General features: G+C 41.7%; 1 protein-coding gene across 5 annotated transcripts in view; it reads right to left on the bottom strand.

Annotated features, from left to right (window-relative positions):
* POSTN (periostin) overlaps positions 1–26745 on the bottom strand; it is a 48298-nt gene that overhangs the window by 11765 nt on the left and 9788 nt on the right. For 3 of the 5 annotated variants that reach the window (XM_039493990.1, XM_039494012.1, XM_039494029.1), the window contains exons 4-19: positions 26342–26499; positions 25450–25614; positions 24131–24277; positions 21095–21236; positions 16539–16751; positions 16155–16289; positions 15053–15201; positions 14323–14459; positions 12991–13121; positions 9088–9218; positions 8793–8895; positions 7702–7769; positions 5943–5988; positions 4559–4630; positions 1803–1865; positions 258–335 (exon numbers count right to left, since the gene is read on the bottom strand). In XM_039493990.1, the coding sequence (XP_039349924.1) occupies positions 258–335; positions 1803–1865; positions 4559–4630; positions 5943–5988; positions 7702–7769; positions 8793–8895; positions 9088–9218; positions 12991–13121; positions 14323–14459; positions 15053–15201; positions 16155–16289; positions 16539–16751; positions 21095–21236; positions 24131–24277; positions 25450–25614; positions 26342–26499 (1938 nt within the window). The remainder of the gene's footprint in view (positions 1–257; positions 336–1802; positions 1866–4558; positions 4631–5942; positions 5989–7701; positions 7770–8792; positions 8896–9087; positions 9219–12990; positions 13122–14322; positions 14460–15052; positions 15202–16154; positions 16290–16538; positions 16752–21094; positions 21237–24130; positions 24278–25449; positions 25615–26341; positions 26500–26745) is intronic. The other 2 variants (XM_039494001.1, XM_039494021.1) reach the window with 2 other exon arrangements.

The following is a 26745-nucleotide window of genomic DNA, read 5'->3' on the forward strand; positions in this document are numbered from 1 at the left end:
AGATGGCAACCCAGCATGTAAAGTGCTGGAATCATAACATCAGATACAGTGTGTTTGAGAAGAGTTGAAGAGTTAGGAAAAATCTGTAACAAGTAGGAATGAAATGCTACTATATTTCCTGAATGAAATAATAAAAGCAAATCCGATGACTCATAAAAATCCACATGGCTCTTCACTGAAATAAAACCTGACTTGGAACTATAAATCTTCCATAAGTAGTTTGGCTAATAAAGTCTAGCCACTGAAAGTTTATTCACCTCCATGAATCACTTTAGTTATTGTCTCGCCTTCTCTAAACAATTTTGATTCTGGTCCCCCTTCGATCAGTCTCGTGCCTGGAAAAAACATATATAGTATGCAAAACAGCTAAGGTAGAAAAGACATTAACACTCTCCACATAAAAACCATAACATATAATATTCCATTCTTCCATTATTTATTGTTATAATAATACATTTGTATAATGCCAGAGATTTATATGAGAAAATAAAGCTAAGTGTATCCATTCATGAGAACAACTGAATAATCTTGCATTTTCTCTCTCACACCAGTTGGAGTTATAATATCCCTCAGCCTGTTGAATATCAGGAATTTAAAGATTTGTTGACTAGCCTGTGTCCTGTCTATGGCAAAATCATCTCCTCAGGATCTGCCTTCCTGGGTATAAGTTGGGACACATCTCCTCTTTGACATTGTCCCCACTCCTTGGAACCCTACAGATGCTTCTTCACCAGATCTCTGCATGGAACAAGCTCTGTGGAGATTTGGGAGGTGGACTCCTGACTCTCTTCATGGCACTGTCTCTTGCTAACCACTCAGATACCCAGTTATTTCCATTTCAATCAACCTTACCTCCTTGTAGGACCTCTGTACAGCTACCACTGTGCAGCCAATGGTAGCATATCTCAAGCAGAGCCATAGTGGAGGCCAATGGAGCAGCCTGTAGGGACTGGTGTGGTAGGAACACCTGTCAGTGCAAGTGACTATTGTCTTTGCAGCTCAAGAGGTGAGGTGCCCATAGATCCTCATCCCAATCAGTTAGTATTTTAAAGCCATTTTATACTTATGACAATAACTGCACATTATTTAAGACAGCAAAGAACCAGGCCGGCCCCAAAGTCTGATTAAGGGAGGCAGAGTTTGAGTGTCTGGCTCAGACTCATCTCCAACTGTAAGGCAGCGGTTGAGTAATGCATGACTAAGTTTAAAACACAACATCAGTTCTTTACAGAGTATTAGGATGTTCCCAAGAGAGAGATGTGTTTTTGCACCTCCCCTTACTCTGTTTTCGGTGCTAATAGCATGATATAGTCTGTAATCTTATTAGCGGACATTTATTGTACAATTCCTCTCTTTGTAACAGATATCAGAGGGGTAGCTGTGTTAGTCTGTATCCACAAAAACAACAAGGAGTCCAATGTCACCTTAACGACTAACAAGCTTATGCCCAAATAAATCTGTTAGTCTTTAAGGTGCCAACGGACTCCTTGTTGTTTTTATAACAGATAGTCACCCTCTTTTTTTAAAAAGTTGACCTTCCATAGAAGTTGACTCCATAAGAAGTTTTTTTTATTATTATTAATCAGGATTAACCTGACATTGTGTTTTCATACAGGTTGGTTTATTGTCAAGTGATTAAAACAATAAAGTCCAGCCTTGCTGGACCTCCTATATGTTGCAATAGGAGGCGATGCACAGGGTCCTAGATTAGCTTTTAGCTAGTTAAATAACTAGCTAAATGAACCTCAATCTAGAGCACACTGGTGCATCACAAAACATATAGCTCTGTTTATAAATCCTACCTTGAGTAACTTTTCGAATTGTTGTACCACCAACTACTTTCGTGATTTTTCTACCTGTTTTTTCTGACAAACATACATATATATTTTAGTGACTGCATCAATAACAGCTATGCTCAGTTGTTGCTGCTTTAAATTTAGAGGAATTTTTGCATTTTAATTGCGGGCATATTATACAAGTACATGGTAACACAATGTAATAGAATTTAATCACACAACTCAATACAATTATTCATAAAATGATGTTTTTAAAACCCTGCTCCTTTTAACCTTAATCTGCTTTGTTTTTTGTCAGACTAGTTCAATCGAAATATGTGGCACATAGAGGGTTGCATAAAGCAGTACTTTTCTGCTTAGTTCAGGATGGGTTGCCCACCCTACCCTCTGAAGAGACTTTGGAAGAGTATTTATTTTCACTAAATCTTCCTCTAGCACTATGATCTGGCTATGACTTCCTGCCATAGCTAGAAAAAATAACATTTTGGCAACTTTGGGAGATTTTTTTTAATGGCAGTTGCAGGCATTTGTGTCTTTTGGGTACTGCTGCAGCTGCTGCTGGCAAGCCATGAGAGCCAAAACTGGCTTCACCAGGAGTGAGACTCAATGGTGAGAATATGGGCGGAGTCAGAATACTGGCAAACAAAAAGCTTGCACTTGGGTATAGCCAGAGGTAGGATTACTGATTTGCCACCCAGTGATAGTTGGCTGGATGAAGTGACTCGTCAATGTTCACTATTTGTACTGTTATTTCATCTTGCTTTGGTGAATAGTTCTGACCTGTGCATCAGAAAGTACCAATTCACGCCATTTCACATTGTCATTAACTGTGGAATAAGCAAGATCACGACCTTCATGTTGGGAAGAAACCCCCTCAACAACAACTTTACAAGCATTTATTTAATCCCTTCTTTGCTGGGTTTGACTTCTGCAAATTCCCTTCAGAACATTCCGGTGGGACATGGGGACTTCTAAGTGATGTGCTGGGTGCCTAAGGAAGCAGCGGAGCTGTGTTCTGACTTATGTACCAAGTTCATGAGGCAGCATTTAAATGACTGAAATTTTTTTATTATTTCATAGTGTGATGAAGTGGGACTGTTTTTAATGTTTCCTCTGAATAGTGTGTGGGTGCCTCAATTATGGCCGACTCTCTGTCGCCTGGCAACTAATGGCCTGGGCCCTTCCCACCCTGCAAGGGGATGCTAAAGGTGTGGAAGAACAAAGAGATCAGGTGACCTCCTGGCCCAGGAAAGAGGCAAAGCCCAGAGAGGAGGGGCTGGAGGGGGTTTGGCAGTTTTGGAAGCTGGCTGGGAAATGGAGGGGAGCCCCGATGGGGCTCGGGCCTCCCAACGGGGCTGGGGCCTCCCTGGGGCCCCAGACGGACCTAACTAAAGGGGGTCCTGTTGTCTGTACCGGCAAGACCTGTTTTGGACTGTGTTCCTGTCATCTAAATAAACCTCTGTTTTACTGGCTGGCTAAGAGTCACGTCTGACTGTGAAGTGGGGGTGAAGGACCTGGTGGCTTCCCCGGGACCCCGCCTGGGCGGACTCGCTGTGGGAAGCGCACGGAGGGGCATATGCTGAATGCTCCTAGGAGAGACCCAGGAGGTGAAGACAGTCTGCTCTGAGGGAGAGGAGGCTCCCCAAAGTCCTGACTGGCTTTGTGGGGAGCAGTTCCAGAGCATCGTCCGGGGACTCCGTGACACATAGAATTTATCCAGTAGTGATGACAGTCATGAGACTTTCAAGAGTACTCAGTGTTGGATTTATTCTGCTTCCAATGAACTCAATGGGAGTTTTACCTTGGAGTTCAATAGTAGCAGATATCAGAGGGGTAGCCATGTTAGTCTGGTTCTGTAAAAGCAGTAAAGAATCCTGTGGCACCTTATAGACTATCAGACGTTTTGCAGCATGAGCTTTCGTGGGTGAATACCCACTTCGTCGGATGCAAGACGAAGTGAGTATTCACCCACGAAAGCTCATGCTGCAAAACGTCTGTTAGTCTATAAGGTGCCACAGGATTCTTTACAGTAGTAGCAGAGTTAGGTCAATATTGAATGCTTTTGAAAATCCCCAAGACTTCTATCCCACTTTCTTTGGTCCTAACATTCAGAGGTGCTGACTTCCTCTCTACCCGGGGGTACTCGACTGCCCCTCCACCCAGGCTTGCCCTTCCCCCAAGCCTCCATGCCCACCATGTCTCTTCCCACCCCTGCCCCTCCTCTTTCTACCACGTCTCCAGAGTGCTCCCTGTCCCCGCTCCTCTCCCTCCTCCCAGATGTTCCATGGTGTGCAGGAGGCGCTGGGAGGGAGGGGCAGAGTTGATCAGTGGGGCCACCGGCAGGCAGGAAGTGCTGGGGGGGAGGAGAGGAGCTTGGCTGTCGGTGGGTGCTAATAACCATTTTTTGTTCAATGTCCCATTTTTAAAAATGTTAAACAAAACACTATTGAAAACGTCCTTTTTTTTTCATTTACTGAAAACCAAATAACGTTTTTGGTAATTAAAATAACCCAACAAATCTTTGAAACAAGGCACAATTTGTTTTTTTTTTGTTTTTTAAATTAAAATGCAAGCCATTTCCCATGACAAAATTACTTTAGAAAACAGGCCTTTTAAGAAAGATCTTTTTCTTCAGAAAAGTTTGGCCACTTCTAGTTGTTATCTCTGCTTTTCAAGCAACATGTTGAAACCTGGATTTGTTCTGTTCCAGAATTAATCCTATTACATCAATGTATTTCAAGCTGAAAAGGAGCCAGTTTTACCCTCTTTTCTGGTGATGGGCTGGAGGCTGCTTTCAATCACTTTAATATTTGGCTTCACTTTAAATTTAGATGCTGAAAGCACAGAAAGTGGAACATGAAGCACAGTTACATAAAAGCATCCAAACAAAGTTGTTCCTTTCTTATGATCTCTTTATATTATGGCTTTTTCAGACTTGGTGTGGCTATAAGGAATCAGGTAAAATCAGTGTGAAGTACTGTATGCAAAAAAGGACTTTTTTTTAGAGATCCAGAGTAAGAATCTACTCAATTCTAGTGATTAAGCTGTGGCATTACATATGTTATGCACAGAAGGAAACTATTCAACAGAAAAATCAACTAAATATATTAATAGGTTTTATTGTTTGTTTAGCACCAATAATGTTCTAGGCTTAAGGATTATACTGTTGGACTACACAAATATGCCATTTACCTTTGTTTGTATCTCCTGAAAATATCAGCTCCATGGCAACAGAAGAAAACAAAGGAAAGCAGAGACTCCTACAATTCTCTAATTTTTTTTTAAATTTGAATTTTATATTTTTTTTCAGGAGAACAGCACAGGTGATAGGAAGACAAAAAACAAACAGCATCGACTCATGTCATTCTGAGAACTGAATCTAAACATCAGCTTATCAGTTCTGAATTCTCTAAAGCCCAATGCAGTGTTCTCTAGAACTAGCTAGAATCTTAGGGTACATCTATACTACCTTCCGGATCGGCAGGTAGGAATTGATCTATCGGGGATCAATTTATCGCATCTCGTCTAGACACGATAAATCCATCCGCGAATTAACACCCATACTCCACCTCGTCAAGAGGAGTAAGCAGTGTCAACAGGGGAGCTGTGGCAGTCGACTCGCCGCCGTGAGGACGGCCAGGTAAGTCGAACTAAGATTCGCATAGTGTAGACCAACCCTTAGGCTCCAGTCCTGCAAAGACATAGGCATGTGCCCAAGTCTATCATGCATAAGCCTTTGTGGCACCAGAGCCTTGGGCTATAGCTACACTAGAGAGCTCACAGGTCAATGCTGTCTCCTGCCGCTTCTTTGAAGCAATATTGTTCTGCACTGCCCCTAACACTGGGCTATGACTGAAAGCTAAACGAGGAAATTTTTTCCCACCACTCTAACCCAAGGAATTTAAACTGCTTCCTTCAGCGATGCTTCCCCGTCACAAATGTGAAATATGAAAATACTGCATTGGGTATCATGATAAAGGCAAATCTGTGTCTTTGTACTACCCTTCCTCCATACGCCACGAGAACAGCCTAATTTCATAGTGATGACTTTCTTTTTAATTGAATGATGCTTTTCAAGCTGCAATGGCAACAGTTTTTAAAAGCAATATCACCAAATGTGTCTGGAAATATTCCAAATTAACTTACTGAAAAATGTCAGGGGGATCTCTTGGAAGCGGCTGCCATGAACAAACTATAAATAAAGAACAAATCCAGCAAACATATAAGGACTTATACAATAAAAACTCACTTTTTAATGCATTAAATACTATATGTACCAGATCCAAAGCCCACTGAGCTCATGCACAAGATCCACATTGAATTTCCTTAGGCATTGGATCAGACCCTATGCCACAGTAGTATTGGAGACATGAGGGTGTGCAAGACTCTAGCCCCTGGCTGTACAGACCATGAGGGATGTTGGCAGAGGACACACAAGAATGACAATTGCTACACCCTCTAAAAATTCTACAGCTTAGTGCACCATATTGGTTTGCCCATTTTTGCCCGCCTGGGTGGAAGGGCCAAACCTCTGAGCTCCCTTCTAGTGGTGCCTCGACTGTGCCTCCTTTTGTCCCCTGATTCATGCTGGGGCTGGTGTGTGTGGTGGCAGAGGCGACGGCAGTTCCTTTGCCACTCAAGGTTTCTCCCAGTGAGGCAAAGGCAGATTAAGATTTATTGGAGCCCTGGGCACAAAGAACATCTGGGCCCCCCACACCCTGGGGGTCCCCGGGTGCCAGAACTGGGCAGGCCAGGTGTGCCCTGGCTCCTCCATACTTTAAAAAATGGGAGGGGCATGCCTGCCCACTTTTTAATATGGGTGTAGTGGCTTTGAGCAGGCACAAGGTGGCGGTAGTTTTGGAGGGTGGCAGGGGGGCGTTGCCCCTCCCCAAACAGCAAGCCTTGGGCCAGAGGTGACAGGAGAAGCATTGCCGCACGTGGCTGCTGCCTCGGGCACAAAGCCCAGGCAGCAGAAGGGGCAACCTGTCACTAGGAACAGGAGGGACCCAGCAGGGGCAGCCTGGCAGGCCGGTAGCAATGGGAGCTGTGCCAGAGGAGCCCTCCCTGCCTGGATCCTCAATGCCTGTGACCTTCCCAGGGCTCCCCACAGTACCTGTCAGCCAGGGCAGGGCCTCCTCTCCCTGTAGAGTGTCTGCCGGTCCCAGGGAGAGGGCAGGATGCCCAACCAGAGCCCCTGACCCTGGGTTCCACCTGGGGAATGGGAACACAGGTCAGGGGCTGCTTTTGGGCACCCTGGCCCCTGTCTAGGCAGGCGGAGGGTCCGGGACTCCCCATGGCAGCCCTGGCTCCCTGGGAGGCTCCTACCATGGCCCAGCTTTGGCTTCTGTCCTGGCCAGAGGCTGGGGCTCTGGGGGGAAGAGGAGAAGCAAGGGGCGGGGCCACAGTTCCAGCACCGGAGGAGACCCCCCACTTCTACACAGGTTCTGGAGCTCCTGTGGGGGCCCCCATCTTGGCAAGGGCCCCTGGGCATGAGCACATGGGCCCAGGCATTGATCCACTATTGCAGAGAGGGGAATCCTCAAGGGTTTAGAGCCATCTGGCTTTAGAACTGGTTTATGCTGCTGGAGAGGTGGAATATAACCACAGCAGGAATCTGAATCTGGTCCAGAGTGTGTCTGAGACTTCAGTGTGTTCAAATGTACTGTAACCAAAGATACTTGGCAGGATATTTTTTTAATCTAGTATTTACGAGTTTCATTTGACAGTGAATATAATGGCTCACATGATGACCCTATGGAAAGTGAATCCTTGTTCTAGGACAAACAGGGATCTATCAGTCAGATTAAAGTGTTGTTCATTGAAAAAATACTGGTGGAGGGAACTCTTCTGTTTGCATGTATATGGCTAAAAGCATAAACAATCAAACCTTTATTTTAAAAAGTACCTTAATCTGAATGTATTTAATCATCTTATTAAGGATGGTGAGCAACTGATCATTTCCAACAGGTACATCTGCAAAAAGGAATGCAAATATTTTGGGAAAAGGCAACAGTTGTAAAGATCTACTGTTGATCAGCTGCCAAGGGCTGCCGTGTTCTGACCTGAAGGCATTTCTTAAGGTTCATAATAAGCATTCAGATTTGAATTTATAATTAAATGATACAATCTGAAATGTAGTAATGAATAAAAATATGTCAATTTAAATATACCTCTACCCTGATATAACGTGACCTGATATAACACAAATTCGGATGTAACGTGGTAAAGCAGTGCTCGGGGGGCAGGGGAGGGGAGGCTGCGCACTCCAGCAGATCAAAGCAAGTTTGATATAACGCGGTTTCACCTATAATGCGGTAAGATTTTTTGGCTCCCGAGGACAGTGTTATATTGACGTAAAGGTGTATGTCAATATTAAATATGTCAATTTAAATAACAGTAAAGGCAGCTTGCTATTAGTAAGACTAGAAACCCTGTGAAGAGTATTCATGTACATCTGACATCTTTAACTGTAATTATTTCCTTCTGCCGTTGTTCTTAGCAATCAGAAGGAATTGTGATTACCATGGACGTGGAATCCAAATCTCTCTCCTATTGGGTACATAGCCTGTATCATCTTGTATCCTGCTATAAGCCTGAGCAGTGTTTAATTTGTGCCAGAGCTTGCCAAAGCTGAGCCCTGGCACCGCTAGGCTTGGCAGTTCATAGCCCCAGCACATTAGGACTTGCTGCATGAGTTATGAATGTAAAAAAACTTGCTTGAACCCCAGCACCTAATTGCCTGAGCCCTGGCACCTCTTTCATTACAAATTAAGCACTGAGCCTCAGGTATTCTCACACTTAAGAAAGTACCACAGCACCAGGCAAGGGTTGTCCAAGAACCCATTCTTATTTGCTTTTCTGCATTGTGTAATTATAAAAGTAGTGATTTTTTAAAAAGACAGCAGTATTCTATGTTTTGTAACTCTTCACATATGCTTAGAAGAGGTACATAGAGGTTTTCTATATATTTATTCCCTGCATTAAGCCAATACTCACCTACTGGATACAAGAGTTTATCTATAACATGAATAACACCATTAGTTGCCATGAGATCAGATTCTTTTGATTTCACTTCATTCACCAGAAGTGTGTCATTTACCTAACAAACAACAAAAAGAGAACTCAAGATACTGAACATGTATGTTTCCAAAAAAAGTTTAGTCTTACTATGGTGGTTTATTACTGTTCAAGTACACATCTTTCTAGTGTAAATAGTACACTATTTAATATATGGACCTGATATGCCAATTCCCTATTAGAGTGAGTATCATAATTTTTTTTTAGTACTTACTGTTTTCAAGAACAGTTTGCTTCCTTGGATAGTTTTGAGAATGTTTGTCACACCAGGTTCAAAACCGCTTCCAATGTAAATTCCTTTTGTCAGGTGATACAGAAGAATAGTCCTGAGAGCGTTTTTGTCGCCTATAAAAATAGCCATTAAATGGTGCTGCTTAGTTCATTTGTAAAGATACCAAGGATTCATGGAATGATGCTTGAATAAGATCACTGCTTAGACAGACACACGGCTTGGCATATCCAAAAGCACATACCATTCTTCCCCTAGGAAGAGGATGAGCGAGAGCATGAACCAGATGTGACCAAATGTTAGTCACATTGCTTAATGAGAAGGCACTAAGAAAATACAGTGATGAGGGTGGTATTAGAACCTATATAGAATAAAACAAAAAAGTGTTCAGCATTTTGCTCCTATTCACTTGCTTTGAAAAATCACAGCTATGAATTCTCCAGTCCTTAAATACTTGCCTGAACTCCTCTTACTTAAATCCCATAAAACTGCATCTACCAGACAACAGTGTAATGGTGTGCCAAGCCCACTATGGCTAGAATGAGATCATATCGAACACTCTGCAGTATATTAAACAAATTCAGAAAGCTAAGCTGTTTAAAAAATCCAATGGGATCCAGGCTTTATATGAATTCTCAGAGTGAAAATAATGGCAGAAGATAAGAGAAGTAAATGCTGGGTGAAAAGTTAAGTAGTGAATTAAAGAGAATGACAATGGATTTATATTGTTATATGCACTATTGCTGTAGCAATGTTGATCCCAGGATATTAGAGAGACAAGGTAGTTGAGTTAATATCTTTTATTGGACCAAATTCTGTTGCTGAGAGAGACAAGCTTTTGAGCTTAGGCCTGGTCTACTGTAGGAAATTAGGTTGGTATAACTATATTATTTAGGAGTGTGAAAAACCCACACCCCTGAGCAGTGCAATTAAATCAACCTAAACCCTGGGAAAATTCTCTCTTCCACCTAGCTACTGCCTCCTGGGGGGCTGGATTAACTAAACTGACAGGCGAGCCGCTCCCATTAATAGGTAGCATCTTCACTGAAGTGCTAAAGTGGAGAAGCTGCACTGTTGCAGCATTTTAAATGTAGACAAGCCCTTACACAGATCTCTTCTTCAGATCTGGGAAATGTACTCAGAGTGTGACAGCTAAACACAAGGTGGAACGGATTGTTTATGTAAGGGAACTGTTATCCCCTTACTAACATTCAGTGGGGGTGTTTTGGTTGGCTAGCTCCCGGTACCGAAAGGGGAAGGGTAAATGGGAAATCGGGACCCTGAGACTGACAGTCCCCAGGGGCAATGGGGAGAGGCCAACGCTCCAGGTCAACCTGATTGACAGGATGGGCAGGCTAATCAAGGAGTCAGGAGGCCAGGGGGGTCCCGTCCTCCATCCTCCGTGTGAGCTGAAATTGCCTGGGTCAGATAGAGTGAGGCCAAGCTAAGGAGAGTGCAGGGGCCCAAGCTAAGCTGCTGGGAGCTGCAGCCCCAAAGCCAGAGCACAGCCCAGAGAGCAGCCCTGCCCTGGGAGCAAAGCTGCAGCAACCAGAGCCAGAGGGGCTAGAAAAGCAGCCCAGGAAGCAGGTCAGAGCTGGAAGCAGAGTCACAGAAGCAGCCCACAGAGCAGACCTACCCTGGGAGCAGAGCTGTAGCAACCAGAGACAGAGGCACCAGAGAAGCAGCCCAGGGAGCTGGAGGCAGAGCAGCAGCAGCAGCCGTGCTGAGGCAGAGTGGAGCAATCCGGAGCCGGGTATGGTGAGCAGCTGGGGAGAGCGAGGGGGACCCTGGGCAATGGGCCAAGCACAGGGAGATGTCTCAGCCAAGAGGCTCTGCAGGCCAGACTTGGAGGGGGATCGTAACCCTGACGGGGTGTGGGTGATGCTGGGGAGAAGGGTCCTGTCACCTAGAGCCTGAGAGCATGTGGCCACCACCAGAGCAAGTGTCCAACCCACAGCATCCCTTCAGCACAGCCAGAGCCTGAGAAAGAGGCCTGAGACCTACAAAAAACAGACTGTGAACTGCCCTGACATTCCAGAGACACTGTTTGTGATGTTCCCTGCCACAGAGCAGGGTGATGAGTTTCCTTTAACCTTTCACATTTTTCCTTATTCTTTTTTTAAACTAATTGCTAATTAAATAAACTGTATTGCTTTAAATCCTATGTAATGATCAGTGGGTCAGGGAGGTGCCCAGTGCAGAGAGAGTCCCCCGGAGTGGGGACACCCTAACCCCTGTACTGGATGACCACAGCAGGGTTGGGAGTCAAGCCCCCCAGGAATCCTGGGCCCAGCCTTGTCGGGTTACGAGGACTCTTCCAGACAGGAGAGTGCAAGGGGAGTCCTCAAGGGCAGGGAGGCCTCTGGGTAAAGGAAGTGGGAGCGAGGATTCAGATCCTTTCGCTAGCCCACTTCACCAGGGTAGTGCAGAAGCCAGGAAAGTTCCCCACAATAGCGGGACCATTCCCCCGCTTACATTTGGCATAAGTAGTTAACACAGAAAAAAATGATAAAAGACAAAACCAGCATCTCACCTTTGGGGATAGGCGATGCGTAGGAGGGGTATGTGGGGTCAAGTGCCCCCTCCCCCAGATTTCTATTTGGCCTGCAGGGAGCTGAAGGTGTGGGACAAGCTGCTTCTCATGATGGCCACTCTAGATTGCTGCTCTGTGCGGTGTGACGGATGCCTGAGAGAGAGTCTGGATGTGGTGGTGGCCCACCCAGCCCCTTTGCTCCCCGCCCATGCCCAGCTGCCAGGGACGGCGGGAGATGGGGTTCTGGCTCACTCTGCTGCTGTCCCCAGCAGCCAAGCCGGGGCGGAGAGCAGAGAGGGTGGAGCGTGGCAGGCCACCATCCCAGCCAGGCTCTCTCAGTGTCAGCAACCCAGAGAGGCCAGTTTCAGCCAGCATGAGAAGAGGCTCCCTCCCACTCCCCACCTGGGCCCAGCTGCCAGCAGGGAGAATGGCCAAATGTATGGGGGAGGGGAGGCGCAGCGGGAGAGAGCGCAGAGGCCCCAGGCTGGGCACAGGGCAGGGAGGTCGCTGGGCAGAGGAGACATGTGGGGTGGTCACTGTCCTTTCCTTTAGATTGTGCTGCCCCAGTATCAGGAGGCCTTCGAGGCAAATAATAATAAGTCACGGTGTAGCTCTTAACTGAAGCAATTGGATGAGTAAGTGACGGAATGATTGGAGATGTAGGATGGGGTGTAATTGATTGACACAGCTTTACTCTATTGCTCTGATCTTTACTCTTTTCACTCATTAAAGATCCTCTGGAACTTTCCATAGGAAATGAAATATTAACCCTGGTATCACTGCTGAATTCCAGTATGTAAAGTGAGGGGACTGGACCTGTTTCTGGCCTTTGCCCAGGGAGTACAAAGTGGGCAAAGTCTTTATACCCTGCCACAATGCACCGGACTGCAGTGATATTTGAAGTGAGCAGTGTATATCCCTTGTCTATTTCAAAGGGAAGTTGTGTGGTTTAAAAAGCTACTTTAAATGCTATGAGAGCCTTGTTTGAAAGTCGTTATATAAATGCAAAGTATTGTGGTATAAGTAGCAAAAGTAGCAAGGATCCAGTGAAGATGTACTTTTCTAATAGCAGGGTGAGGGCAGAGATGGCTGTGCTGGAGACAGCGGAAGAGAAAGGAAAGGAAAGGAGGGATGCCAGCTTATAAATTCTGATCCCATTGCCTGGGGGTACACAGAGTTCCTTGCAGGGAGTGGGTGTTAGGTGGATCCTAGGAGTATGAAGCATGCAGATTTCAGGCACATTAAACACTTAGGGTGAAATCCTGCCCCATTAAAGTCATCGGGATCTTTGCCATAGACTTCAGTGGGATTTCACCCCTAGTTAATTACATTTCTAATATTTGTGTGCTACTTACTTCTCAGTATTTCCTTTTCCTCATCCGTCAAGCCTTTAAAGGCCTCATTAGTTGGGACAAACAAAGTCCATTCTCCAGGTTGTGATAGAACATCATCTAAATCGGCATCTTTCACCAGATTAAGGAATATGCTAATCAGAAAAAAAAAGCACACATTAAGTTATGGTCCAGTTCCCAAAGACTTGTTTACACAAGGAATTTTGAAGGCACCATCAGCACACAAAAGTTTGCTTAATTAGTTCCTGTCACTTCTAAGCATCTGTCTAGTACCTTACTCTGCAATTATTCCTAATGATTTGAAGGATGAGGGAGAGTGGAGGAGGTGGTGAGTCATAGAATGTGTCAAGAGCAATGGCTAGACTGAAGAGGAAGGGAGTAGAGGAAGAGGAGGATGTTGGTGACTTTGATACAAGCAATGTTCATGGAGTGGAGCAGTCAGAAATGAGATTGCACAGAATCCAGTGGAGAAGTAGAGGAGAGGAAGACTGTGTGCTCCCAGGGCAGGAGATAAAAGGGAAGAGGGAGATAGTAGTAAGATAAGTGAGTTCAAGTGAGTAGTACTTCATTAAATGGGATACTAGAGTATGTACTCAGGCTATCCTGTGTACAGGCAGGTTGTGTTCAGGGATTAGGGTTTGAGAAAAATTAAGGCCCCAGACTGTAGCCACACTTACTCATGAGCAGTCCTATTGAAAACACTCTAGACACATCCTCTCTGCTCCCCTACTGTCCCAGCCCCTCTGAACATCTTGCCAGTAGCTGAGCATGTGTGGCCATGTGAAGCTATTACACCAGCCCTACACTGCCCTTGTGCTGGGGGACTTACCAGCAGGGAATGAGGTCTGGGTTCTGGACCTTATTGTCACTGGAATGGCATGAAAGAGCTAGACTGCTGCCCAGAATGGGAGCCTATAGCTTCACTGTACCATTCTGGTATTATAAAATATACCTGCATGGAAAATGGAGAAAGAAATCCATTTCCCCCCCTCTACCATTTTTTGTCAAATTTTAATTTTTCAGAGCAGCTCTACTCTATACTGATCAAGGGCTGGTCTAGACTACAAAGTTAGATCAGTTTCACAGCTCAGGGCTGTGAAAAATGTCATGTGCTGAAAGATGTAATTAAGCTGACCTAAGCCCTGGTATAGAAACCACTAGGTCAGTGGAAGAATTCTTTCATTGACCTAACTGCCACCTCTCACAGAGGTGGATTGACTACAGTGACCCAAGAACCCATCACTGTAGTATGTGCTGTGCTGCTGTAGCATTTCTTGTGTAGACATTACCACAGTCTATAGAGAGATTTCTATACTGTGAAAACCTTTTGCTTACCTAAAGCGCTTATCATTCTTCAACACTTCACGCAGTGACTTTTCAGCTGGTTTGATGATCTGTCTGAAAATGTGAATAACACCATTCCTTCCCTCTTTACTTCCTCTTACCATGCATGAATTTTCAATACATACAGCCTGATATAAAAGAAAAAACAAGACAAACCACCTGACATTATAGTCACAATGTCCATGCCACAGCCATGGCAACTTTAGTGAAGCATATTTTTTGTAATCAGCCTGAAACATGAACTCCTCTGTAGTCTTTACAATTTAAAAATAGAATTTCTCCAACTTCTCATTAGCAAATTATTTGTTCCTCCTTTTTCAAATAAAATGTGCAAAAAGAAGCAAACGATGTGGTAAATGACTACGTAAATAGTTTGAAATGTAATTACTTGTGTCACTTGAAAAAATTGTTAGCTGTTCAGAAACTAGAAATTTTTATTATTAATCTCAAGCTAAATTGTGAAACCATCTTCTAGTTTTCCACTCATTCATCTATTTCAGCCAAAGTTTAATTTAATTTAATTGCATAATATGTCAAAATCAAAGACCTTTCTACTATACAGTGGTGTGGTAACTGTTGGTAATTTTGACTTTCAATGGTGAGTTCTCTTATAACACCAATAGTATTATCTTCTTGAGTGAGATCCATCCTTCTTCAGCTTCAGGTTTTGGATAGATTTATTAGTCACTGTCCCAGGATTTGGAAATCCTCATTCACTTACTGTGCGGTATACAAAGATTCTGAGTCGTTTTCCTCCCAAGGTCTCCACCTTCTGTCCATTGTAGAGCTCATTGAGGCCAATTTTCACTTTCAAAATGTGGTTTTGCATGATCAGTTTAAGAAGGCGTAGATCCATCCTCAAAGTGTCATCTACCAAATCATTTAGACAATAATGTATAAATGATTCCTTCATTCAGGTAAGGTTCACTGCACACACTATGTTTGAGTATCATGAAAATACTTGTTCTTTTTGCATTGTTTACATTTTAGATAAATCATTTTAGACTTAATAAAATTGGGAAAACTATTCACTATTCAGAATTAAATTAACTCCTTTTTATGATTACAAATGATCTGTAAACAGACTTCTAATTCTTTAGTAGATATTTGGCAGATGATTTATGTATGGGCATGTTTTAACCTCTAGATTACTTGTAAAATATTTGTTGTAATTATTGCTTTGAGTATTCACCATTTGTAATCCACTCTGTGTTGTGACATCTAAGTCATATGGAGCTGTTTCTTACCTCTGATTGGATAACTACCAAATCCACAAAGAGCTTTCAGAAGGGCCATGTGGCCACTCCTAGTGCAAATACTAATTCAAATGTGTATTGACACATACGTATGTGACACCTTCTCTTTGCTCAAACATCCTGGTAAATAGAAATGTGCTTGTGTGAAACTACTTGAACAGTAAATAAAGGGGGTTCTGGTGACAACTCAAGTGAATTTAAGGGGATTTATTGTAATATATAATTGCATTATTCACCCAGCTCTCCTGCTAACCATTAAGGTACGTTTTGCATCTTATTTTAACTCTACTTTTCCCATTAAATAAAGAGGTTCTCAATATGCTGAATAAAATAAAGTGTGTAGGCTTAAGTAAGACTCAAGTGGCACATTGGTCTTCTGCGGTCTCTCTGCATAGTGGTAAATTTTACCCACTGTGTATATTGAAAAGGACAAAGAATCTCTTATTCTCAGTTGTGCCAAATCTTTGCAGTCTCATAACATAGACTGGGGAAAAAGTTTGTTTTAGAAAACCATAATGGCAGAAAAGATACTTTTGACACTACTTCAGAGGGAATATTCCTACCTACCCGAGAAAGCACCATTCAGAGGAGCCAGCAGAGTGTATTGTCCCTCTGGCCTTAGAGAAGAAGTCAATCCTAGCTGTGCCAAAAGGTCTGTGAAGGTGGTCTGCTGGTCACCTGCAAGCTCAATAACTTGCTTGGCTGCAATTGATAAAGGAAAAGATAATTAATTTTAGCCTGTTAATTAGTTTTCTTGTTTCAGCCACCTCCCTCCCTACAAATTACAATTCAGTACAAGAGGGTTTAGAGAGATTGGATAAGGTACAGAGAAGGTGTGCACACAAGTCCTCTCAATAAACAAGCTTGTATAGTTTTCTCAGGTGGAGAATGTCTTGTAGTCAACATTCCTTATCTCTGTGATACAGACATGAAACTATGTCAGTCACTCACCAGAGTTAGGAATCAGCACATGGTCAATAAGGTGGATAACACCATTGCTTGTCACAATGTCTTTGCGGTTTGTCATCTTGACGCCATTTACAGTCAGGCTTTCACCATCACAACCTACTTCAATTGTACTTCCTTCCAAGGTCTCATAGACTGCTCCACCCATGATGGCTTCAGAGCATTGAAGAGTGTTTAAAATATGGAACTTCATGAGAGCTGTGGAAAAAAGAAGAGACAGGTCCATGTATAGGCACTTGATTGTAAAAGGATTGCTTAAAACAATTTAATGCATTGACTGAATTAGTGTTGTTACAATAAAACTTTGAATAACTACCTTTATTTCCCATAATTTCTCATGCCACGTTTGAAAAATACAAAATATCATATTCTCTTAATGGCTGTACAGATAACTCTTTTTTCTGGTCACTGAAGATAGGGTTCTTTGTACAAGAACTCATAAGTGCAGACTGCTATAGCACATTATGGTTAAGAAATTTTTTTAGTGATTCCCATGATATCATTAAATACACCCTAGTCTGTTAATTAGCTCTCCAGAGGATATAGTTTAATGTCCATGGGTAAAATTAGGTTGCCGGTGGAACTCAACATATTCTGTATTGGGTGTTCAGAACCAAGGCTCAGCTTTTATTATTACTGTTCATTATTTGTTCCTGGTAGCTCCCACAGGGTTTGTTTGTTTGTTTGTTTTATAATGGGAAAAAGGGCACCTCCAAGAAATATCTTCCTGCTAGTGATCCAGTGAGAGGATTTTCTAGCTAGTGGCCTTAGCCCTTCAGATACACCAGTATCATTAGTTGTCAATCACTAAACTTCTGCAACCAGTCTGTGGAGAGGCTGGTAGTAGACACAGATGTTTACTCTTCCCTGTAAAATGAGGGGAGTGTGAAATGTGGTTACTTGCTGGCAGCGGGGAGAGTCTGTTAGACATGTGGAGCTGAGGATAACCTGGGTGGTCTAAACTTTGTGTAGGAATTTAAAGAAGATGTTACAGACTGTCTGCTGCTTTCAGTTCTTTACTTTTTGCAGATACTGAAAACACTGTGGGCCATATTCTGTCCATGGACAACCCTGCTGCCTTCATTGTATGATGGACAGAATTGAGCTCACAGGTGTGTAGCCCCAGCAGAGCTTTATCTTCCTTTTTGTTGTCAAATATACAAGAGGGGGTTCTGGTACCTTTGACTATATTGGAGAAGTGAGCTTCAGAGTCCAGTCTTCTGGATGTGGTGCCCAGAAGACAAAATGAAATTCTTATAGGTGAACTCAAAAGCAATTTTTAAAAAAATCACATTTTACTTTTTTATGATGCATAAAGAAGTTCTATGAGATTTCAAAAAAATTTCTTTTCTTGGTTATTTTTTTACATTCCGAGTATCAGCCCAGATTCCCTCCCACCAGCGTTTGCCACTTTATGCCACTCAGATGATGGCAAGTTGCTTGATCTGGCCCTAATGTGAATTCTTCTGGAGTAGGGGAGGTTGCAGATTGTGTAACATGACACAGAGTATTCCCAATGCCTCACCCCCAGCAGAGTGCACAAACTCTGTTGGGGTCATAACAAGGGTCAACTGGAGCTCTGCCAATTCATAACTGGCATTTGTTCCCTTAGGGACCATAGCTAGCTAGCACAAGATAGAGCAATCCTTAGGCTACTATAATTTATGTGGGTCCAGGACCAGAACAAATCTGCCCTGATCCACTCAGTATGCAGCGGCAGTCAAAAAAGTGAAGAGAATGTTGGGAATCATTAAGAAAGGGATAGATAATAAGACAGAAAATATATTGCTGCTATAAAAATCCATGCTACACCCACATCTTGAATGCTGCGTGCAGATGTGGTCACCCCATCTCAAAAAAGATATATTGGAATTGGAAAAGGTTCAGAAAAGGGCAACAAAAATGATTAGGGATATGGAACAGTTTCCACAGGAGGAGAGATTAATAAGGCTGGGATGTTTCAGCTTGGAGAAGAGATGACTGAGGGGGGATATGATAGAGGTCTATAAAATCATGACTGGTGTGGAGAAAGTAAATAAGGAAGTGTTATTTACACCTTCTCATAACACAAGAACTAGGGGTCACCAAATGAAATTAATAAGCAGCAGGTTTAAAACAAACAAAAGAAAATATTTCTTCACACAACGCACAGTCAGTCTGTGGAACTCTTTGCCATAGGATGTTGTGAAGTCCAAGACTATAAGAGGGTTCAAAAAAGAACTAGATAAATACATGGAGGATAGGTCCATCCATGGCTATTAGCCAGGATGGGCAGGGATGATGTCCCTAGCTTCTGTTTGCCAGAAGCTGGGAATGGGTAACAAGGGATGGATCACTTGATGATTACCTGTTCTGTTCTTCCCCTCTGGGGCACCTGGAATTGTCCAGTGTCAGAAGATAGGATACTGGGCTAGACGGGCCTTTGGTCTGACCCCATATGGCCATTCTCATGTTCTTATGTTCTGAGAATCAGGTGACTGTTACAGTCCCCAGACTGCCTCCCTCATGCTCATCAGGTCCTGAGTTCTTTCTTTTTTGCTGGAGGACTTCTTGGAGAATTGGATAAACTAACTTATTGCTTTAATATCTTACTCCTGACAAACAGTTGGCAGAAAACCTGTGTTTTTGAAAGATTGTGCTCATGCACACACACACACACACATGCTTCAATAAATTGTTAGGAAACATCCCATAGATTCCACTCCTCTAAGGAATGCTCCAGAAGAAAAGAAGAAATCAAAACTCCCCTTCCCCCACTTTTTTTTTTTTTTAGTTTGGGAAGAAAACTTTGAACCATCTTTAATCTTTGTAAGGAGAACTTACCAAAAGGCATAAAAGTGTCCTTCACAGTTCACCTTTAAAATGCCTTAAATATGCAGCATAGTGCATGCAGAAATTGCAGTCTCAGTCTTTACAACATAGTTTACATAGATTTCTTTCAGACATCCTGCTAATAATGCTTATTCTGAATCCCTTGGCGCTTTTTTTTTTTTGTAGTTTAAAGCACGACAGAAACTCTGACTCCTCCAGTACAGTATGTGGCAATTGCCCTTCCTTAATGAGAAGGACAGATGTTAGCTGTAACTTACAACTATAATGATTCTAATGGGACTTCCTTTTCCTTTCTGTGGAAAGGAAATTTTATGAGCTATGCATGCATTTAACCAATGTTGATTGCATTAGATGCATAGTCTTTCATTTGACAGCTTGGTTGTTAAAGGATTCTTATCCCCAAGTATCAGACCACTGCAGATAAATGTGCTGGAAAGTGATATAATAGCCATCCAATCTGCTTAAGGAGTGGGGTTCAGTGACTGGTAACATCTTTTTAAAGGATTAAAATTATATTGTCTTGAAACCATAGTTGCACAGACAAACTGAAGACAATCTTCCTTCTTGACCTTCACTTATACACCACAGACATAGGTAGGGCAAGAAAACTGGCATCTGCCCCATTATTTAAAATACACTGTACAGCCATCATTAAATGATTCTTCTTCATTAATAAATGGTGGGTGAGATGCATCTTTATTAATAAATGGTGGCTCAATGGCTTGAGTATTAGCCTGCTAAACCCGGGGTTATGAGTTCAATTCTCAAGTGGACCACTTATGGATCTGGGGCAAAACCAGTACTTGGTCCTGCTAACAAAGGCAGGGGGCTGGACTTGATGGTCCCTTCCAGTTCCATGAGATAGGTATATCTCCATATATTATTCTCCACTGGTGTAAGTCAATTTAGCTACACCACTTTACACCACCTGTATATTTGGCCAGCACATTCTGCTCTATTTTCCAATTGATGCCTGTCAGTAAAGGGCCTGCAGGCATAGTTTCCATAAACTTCAAAGGCAATTCTGCCTGCATGAGAATAGGAATATCCAGTTTAAAGCAAGTAGGGCAAACATTTTAAAAGCACCTCTGTGACTCAGCTAGGTCTCCATGAAAGTCCATGGGAAGCAGGTTTCTAGAGTCACTTAGGTGCATTGGAAAATTTTACCCATAAACAACATGTTGGATCCCTGTGGGATTGGGAACCAATGTACATTTTTTGTAGCATTAAAATCAAATTGTCTTGAGTACCCTTCTCAAATCAACTGAAGGTTATTTTATTGGTAATTATTACTATTTTTTAACACAGCACATAGATGTGCATAGCATTTCACAGACAAAATTGTCTGTGCTTTTTATTTCTTTGTGTTACAGTAGCACCCAGCAGGCTGAATTAGGATTGCAGCCTCACTGTGGCTGTAGAAAAATAAGACAATCTCTTGAAAAGTTTACACAGTAGAATTTGGCCTATAGAATACATATACCCTGAAAGAGCTATAGCCGAGATGGCGTTTGAGGCAAAAGCCCAGATCCGGATGCCCCGGAATATAAAGCTAGGTCCATTTCCATTAAATAAATACAAGCAGTATAATTTTCTGATCACTCTTTTGAGAGATGTATATAGTTTTATAATCCCTTTGTTGTTAATTCCTGATTTGATTATGTTTGATATATTTTCATGTTTTCCCATACACAAAGTCACTGATGTACCTTCAGAGGCCACCTTGTCACCCATGATCCTTTCCAAGATTCCTCGTGGAAGTTTCTCAAAAGCTTCATTAGTAGGAGCAAAGAGTGTGTAATGGCCGGGCTTTCCAAGTGTGTCCAATACACCAGATGTAATGGCAGCAGCCTAGAAAAGAAATGTATTGCTTACTGAGAGCATTGTTCAAATACGTTAAACTTATGGGTGCAGAAAAACAAAACCCTTAATTTTGAAACCTCAGAGGGTCAAATCCTGCACTCGAATGCTCACATTCATCGCTCGTTGAGAACAGTGGAAGTTGTATATGAATCTGTAGGTAGAATTTGGCACATAGTTTCTGTACAATTGATACTATATTATGATTTAGCTCTTTAGGATTTGTATCCAGATATCTTAGTGGTATGTTGAAATGAATTATAATATTCTTCAGAGAAAAGACTCTTTACATAAGTAAAATTACAGAAACAAAATATAGAAAACTAAATGTTCTAGGGAAACATCTTGGCTCAGTCTTCTGAGTTTCTTTGATATTTTAGCAGATATTAAGAAAAAGCCTAATTCTGAGACAATTTATAATGATTCAAATGTAGCATAACTCTGTTGATTTCAGTTGAGATAGATTGGATTTACTCCAGTCCAAATCAGAATGTAGTTCTGAATGTAGTTCATTAGATTCATCCATCACATGCAAATACTCAGTAGTAAATGTAAATAAAGCTGAATAAGTGAAATTCTATACACAAACCTTTAGGCTAAATGAATACAAAGGATCCTGAAAAAGTTTGTTGCCTTGAAGAACATATGCACATAGGTTTTGCCATAGCAGATGAAACCAGCAGTCTATCTAATCCACTGTTTTACCTTTGGAATAGAAGCCAAGACCTGATACTTCTGAAGAAGGTGAAAAATCTTTCATAATACAGCTAGTAAATTATGTGTTGTTGTACAGTACATTGTTTCCTAACCCTTCCTAAGGCATAAGAATGCATTTAGCCATAATGTTTACATGGTTTAATTCCTTCAATTTTGTTCAGATTGGCTAATGGACATTAATGATGAAAGTTATCTAATCACAGTAGATATGAACTAAGATTGAAATATCTAAACTCATTAGGGGTTCACCTTTACTTCCTGGAAACTAGGTATGTGGGAATCAGCCTGAATGAAATATGAACTAACTCAATCCCTGTCCTAAAAGCGTAATCAAGCCAACCCTTTTCTGATTAAAGAAAAAAGTTTTCTTAATTTGCTTATTTTAAGTTCTTCCCCTGCCCATATGCTTGTCCATGCTCAGGTAAATAGGTATACTGAAAAAAATATATTGAGAGGCTGTTTTATAGGTAGCTTTGGTCCAATTGATACCAGAAAGAATGAGGAGTCTTTCAAGAAAGCATAAGATTTTCACACCATTTGTTCAGATTCAAAGGTTTGGCTACATCCAGACAAGTGCAGATAAACACCAGGGTGAAATCCTTGCTGTATCCTTGAAGTTGATAGGGGATGTGCCCTTAGAGTTCAATGGGTTTGGGATTTACTTCAGAATTTTGGAGGCATAGCTGAATTGAGCTGCTAACATTTTTGATGTTTGATTTGCCCTGTTGGAAACCTGCCCTAAGCTGGAACTCATCAGACCAATGGGATTATCATAGAAGATATGGGTTGGAAGAGACCTCAAAGGGTCATCTAGTCCAAACCCCCTACTCAAAGCAGGACCAACCCCAACTAAATCATCCCAGTCAGGGCTTTGTCAAGTCAGGCCTTAAAAACTCTGATGGAGATTCCACCACCTCCTTAGGTAACCCATTCCAGTACTTCACCACCCTCCTGGTGAATTATTTTTTCCTAATATCCAATCTAGACCCCACCCCCCACTGCAACTTGAGACCATTGCTCTTTGTTCTGTCATCGGCCACCACTGAGAACAGCCTGTCTCCATCCTCTTTGGAACCCCCTTTCAAGTAGTTGAAGTCTGCTATCAAATCCCCTCCTCATGCTTCTCTTCTGCAGACTAAATAAGCCCATTCATACAGAACCTACTAATTTCAGTGTCACAATATAAAACATTGAAATAAGTTATCTAGCTTAATATAGTTATTTATAGAACAGTGTAAGTGTACTTGAAATACATTGCTGAACAGATGGGAACATCTCTAAGCCAATTTATTAAAAAACTATCTTTAATATTAATATGTCTGGGTATATATAAGAATATAGTTACAACTTGTCATGAATGTCTCCCGTTTGTCATTTGAGCATAACAGCACAACTATATTTTGACATCATATATGACTCCACCGACCAGGAAATAAGAAAAGCAGCCCTATATAATGGTTGTCTTCACACACCTTCCATAGTTTTTCTCACCTCCTCATGCTACAAAGAGGGAACCTGCTGGGCCCTCTCTGTTCTCCGCTGCTTCTAACTTTTCTCTTTCTTCCACAGAAAGAAGAAAAGATGAGAGAAATCAGAGGAAAGGAGGCAAATGAGAGAGTCTTTCAGTTCTGGAAGAGTGAGGGAGAGGCTTGGAAAGATTCCATAATATCCTGGTGCCCCAGCCCAAGTAGGCGAGTAAATATCCTTGTCATCACTCTCTAACCAACTTTCTGAAACCAACTGGATCACTTAAGCTTCCATGATGATATCTCTATTACTTCCATTACTTTTAATTATTTTCCCCATTTTGGATCTAATTCTGATCAGACGGAGCCAGATTCTGTGATCTGAACTCACACTGAGTGATACCTTACTCTCTGAACAGCCCCAGGACTCAAGGAGTAAAGACTACTCACTGCGAATAAGGGTGCCAGAATCTGGCCTAGTGACGTCAATTACACGATTATCACAAAAGCAGGACTGGGCACTTATGTCAAAATATATAGCTCTTCTACCTTGTATCATTTGGTGGACTGGTCCTTGATTTGGTTCATTTCACTCCCCTAACAATGTGTTAATAATCTTTTCATACATCTAAGACTACAGAAAAAGAAAGGAAAATTATAAGGCCAAAGAAGCTTGTTAGCATTTTATTTTCCCCCACTCACTCTAAGAGATGAGACATCATCCTCAGCTTCAAGAAACTCTTGAATGGTATTTCCAACAGGGGTCAGGACACGGTCAATGACATGAACGACACCGTTTGTAGCAATCTGGTTGCCGTGGATGATTCTGGCACAGTTAACAGTAACAACCTATGTTTAAGGAATTGAACAGTAGAATATTAAGCAGACTATCTCTTATAATTTATTTTTAAGGAGGACATCCACCTAGCCAGAGATGCCAACTCTGTGGGTGTTCTGGGGCTCAAGCACCCACTGAAAAAAAAATTGGGGGACCTCAGCACTTGCAGGGCTGGATTAATTTTCTGTAGACCCCAGCATCCAGAGCATGCACCCACCCACTGCTCTGCCCAAGCTCTGCCTGAGGCCCTGCCCCCACTTGGCCTCTTTGCCCCAAGGCCCTGCCCCCGCTACATCCTGAGCCCTGCCCCTACTCAGCCTTCTCCCCCCTCAAGCCCCATCCCTGCTTGGCCTCTTCCCCCTAAGGGCTGGCTCATGTTCTGCCCCAAGGCTCCACCTCCTCTCAGCCTCTTTCCCCCAACGACCCGCCCACCACTCGCAAAGGGAGAGGGGGCGAGAGGAACACAAACTGGGAAAAACAAAAGTCAGTGCCTGTACACCCAGATTTACCAATAGATCAACTTGTGCAGGTCATCTTGATTTCCAACCATATTACAATTGTTTAGCGTTCCATTTCCCTGAATGATTAAAATGGTTCTTGTTTTTCGTTTACACTAATTTCAGTGCCAACCTAACATGTAGTTTCTATGAATTTAAGAAAATAAATACTAGTGAATTACTTTGGGAATCCTGGTTAATAAAAATTAAATCCCATGTAGGAAGATAATATAAGCGGTTCTTCTACGACTAAATATTTCTGTCACATGCTGCAATTGGAATAAAAATCTAATTAAAATGTATTTAGTAATATATGGAAAAAGTGTGTAATAAATCTAACTTCTGATATTTAGAAGGATAATAATCTGTCCCATCCACAAAAGGCTACCTCTTTAGAGAAAAGTTCATTACGTGCTTTTACAACTTTCTTAAAATAAAAATTAGCTCTTGTTACCCAGTCCTTTCTTAGCAATTAGCCTTCAGTCTATGAAAGAGGTCTTTAATGAATAGATTTATTCTGTATTCCTAGCATTTGTAAGGTAAGATGTATAACTGACATGCCAAGTGATAATCTTGTTATGACTTTATCGATTCTTCATTAGATAAATAAAAAAAAAAAGCACAGAGTTAATGAAAGTGACCACTCTGAAATACGGTATAAAAGAAGCTTATGGAAATAAACTTACCCCATTAGGATAATGATTAATAAGCAGTTGCTGATCATTGTACATGGATACAAGAGTCAGGCCATTCTTAAGATCCTTTGTCAACATACGCTTGTTTACCATATGGTTGTGGAGGGCATTGTACAGTTCAATATTTACATTGTCAATTAAATTACTATGAATTTCCTGAGGAAGAAGATTCAGTTAGACATTTCCTGGACAATCTCAATCAGCTAGTTATACAGATTTCTTTGCCACAAAATATGCTTTCAACATATTTTTGAATGTATATTTCATTTGACTAGGTAAATTATTTCAGTTACATACCTTACTGGTATGCAGCTGGCTAGAGGATTCTCTAGACTGATTAAGTATCAAAGACAGCGGGCCTCATTATATAAGCAAGACATTCAAGCTTTTTTTTTTTTGGTTCTGTACTGGATTTGATTAACATTGTAGTTCTAGGGAAAGTACCCTACAGTCACACACAAAAATGTCTCTCACCCTCCCTTATTGGAATTGCTTCAGTTTTCAAAATTATTCCCAAAGCTATGCTGACAAGACTAATAATGATAATTGTATTTATAAAGCATCCAATCACAAAAGTACTCAAGGTGCTGAGCAACAATCATAAAACCAATTTCTCTTTGACAGTGCTCCAACAGATATCCTTTGCAGGTGTTCATTGTTTCTAGAATTTTTTTTTAAATGTAAAATATCTGTGTTCCTTAAGCATAATTTAGTTCAGAATAATATAATAATTGAGTTTCAATATTTATCTCTGATATATAAAAAAATCATCATTCTTTCTAATGTGGTTTAAAACACAGCTACTGTAGATACAAAAAAAGCACTCATAACATTAATATATATGTGTGTGTGTGTGTATAGAGATATATAGATATATAGTTACTCGATCCAACAGCTCCCAAGCTTCATTGCTTGGTGAAAAGAATGTGAATGATCCTCGTCCTTCAATCTCTTCTCTCAGCTTTGACATGTCAGAATACCGTTGAGTAGAGGTTGCTCCCACAATGCCCAGGGTACCATAAACATGATCAATAGGAGCAACTAAAATACACAAGACAAGAGTACTGTAAATTCTTTGACAAGTCAGTCTCTCAAAATCATTACCTATTACTACTGTTTTAACTGGAGGAGAGAATCATCGTAATAAAACCCTTTTAACTAAACATTGCTTTAAAAATTCCATAATTTGGGTTCAAATTAAGTAGAATTTGCAATATATGCCAAATCGTCATTGCAGACAGTGCCCAGAAAAAATAATTCAACAAATATCCAGAGGGGAGGAATTCT

The sequence above is a fragment of the Mauremys reevesii genome, linkage group 1, assembly GCF_016161935.1.
Source record: "Mauremys reevesii isolate NIE-2019 linkage group 1, ASM1616193v1, whole genome shotgun sequence".
NCBI classification, from domain to species: domain Eukaryota; kingdom Metazoa; phylum Chordata; order Testudines; family Geoemydidae; genus Mauremys; species Mauremys reevesii.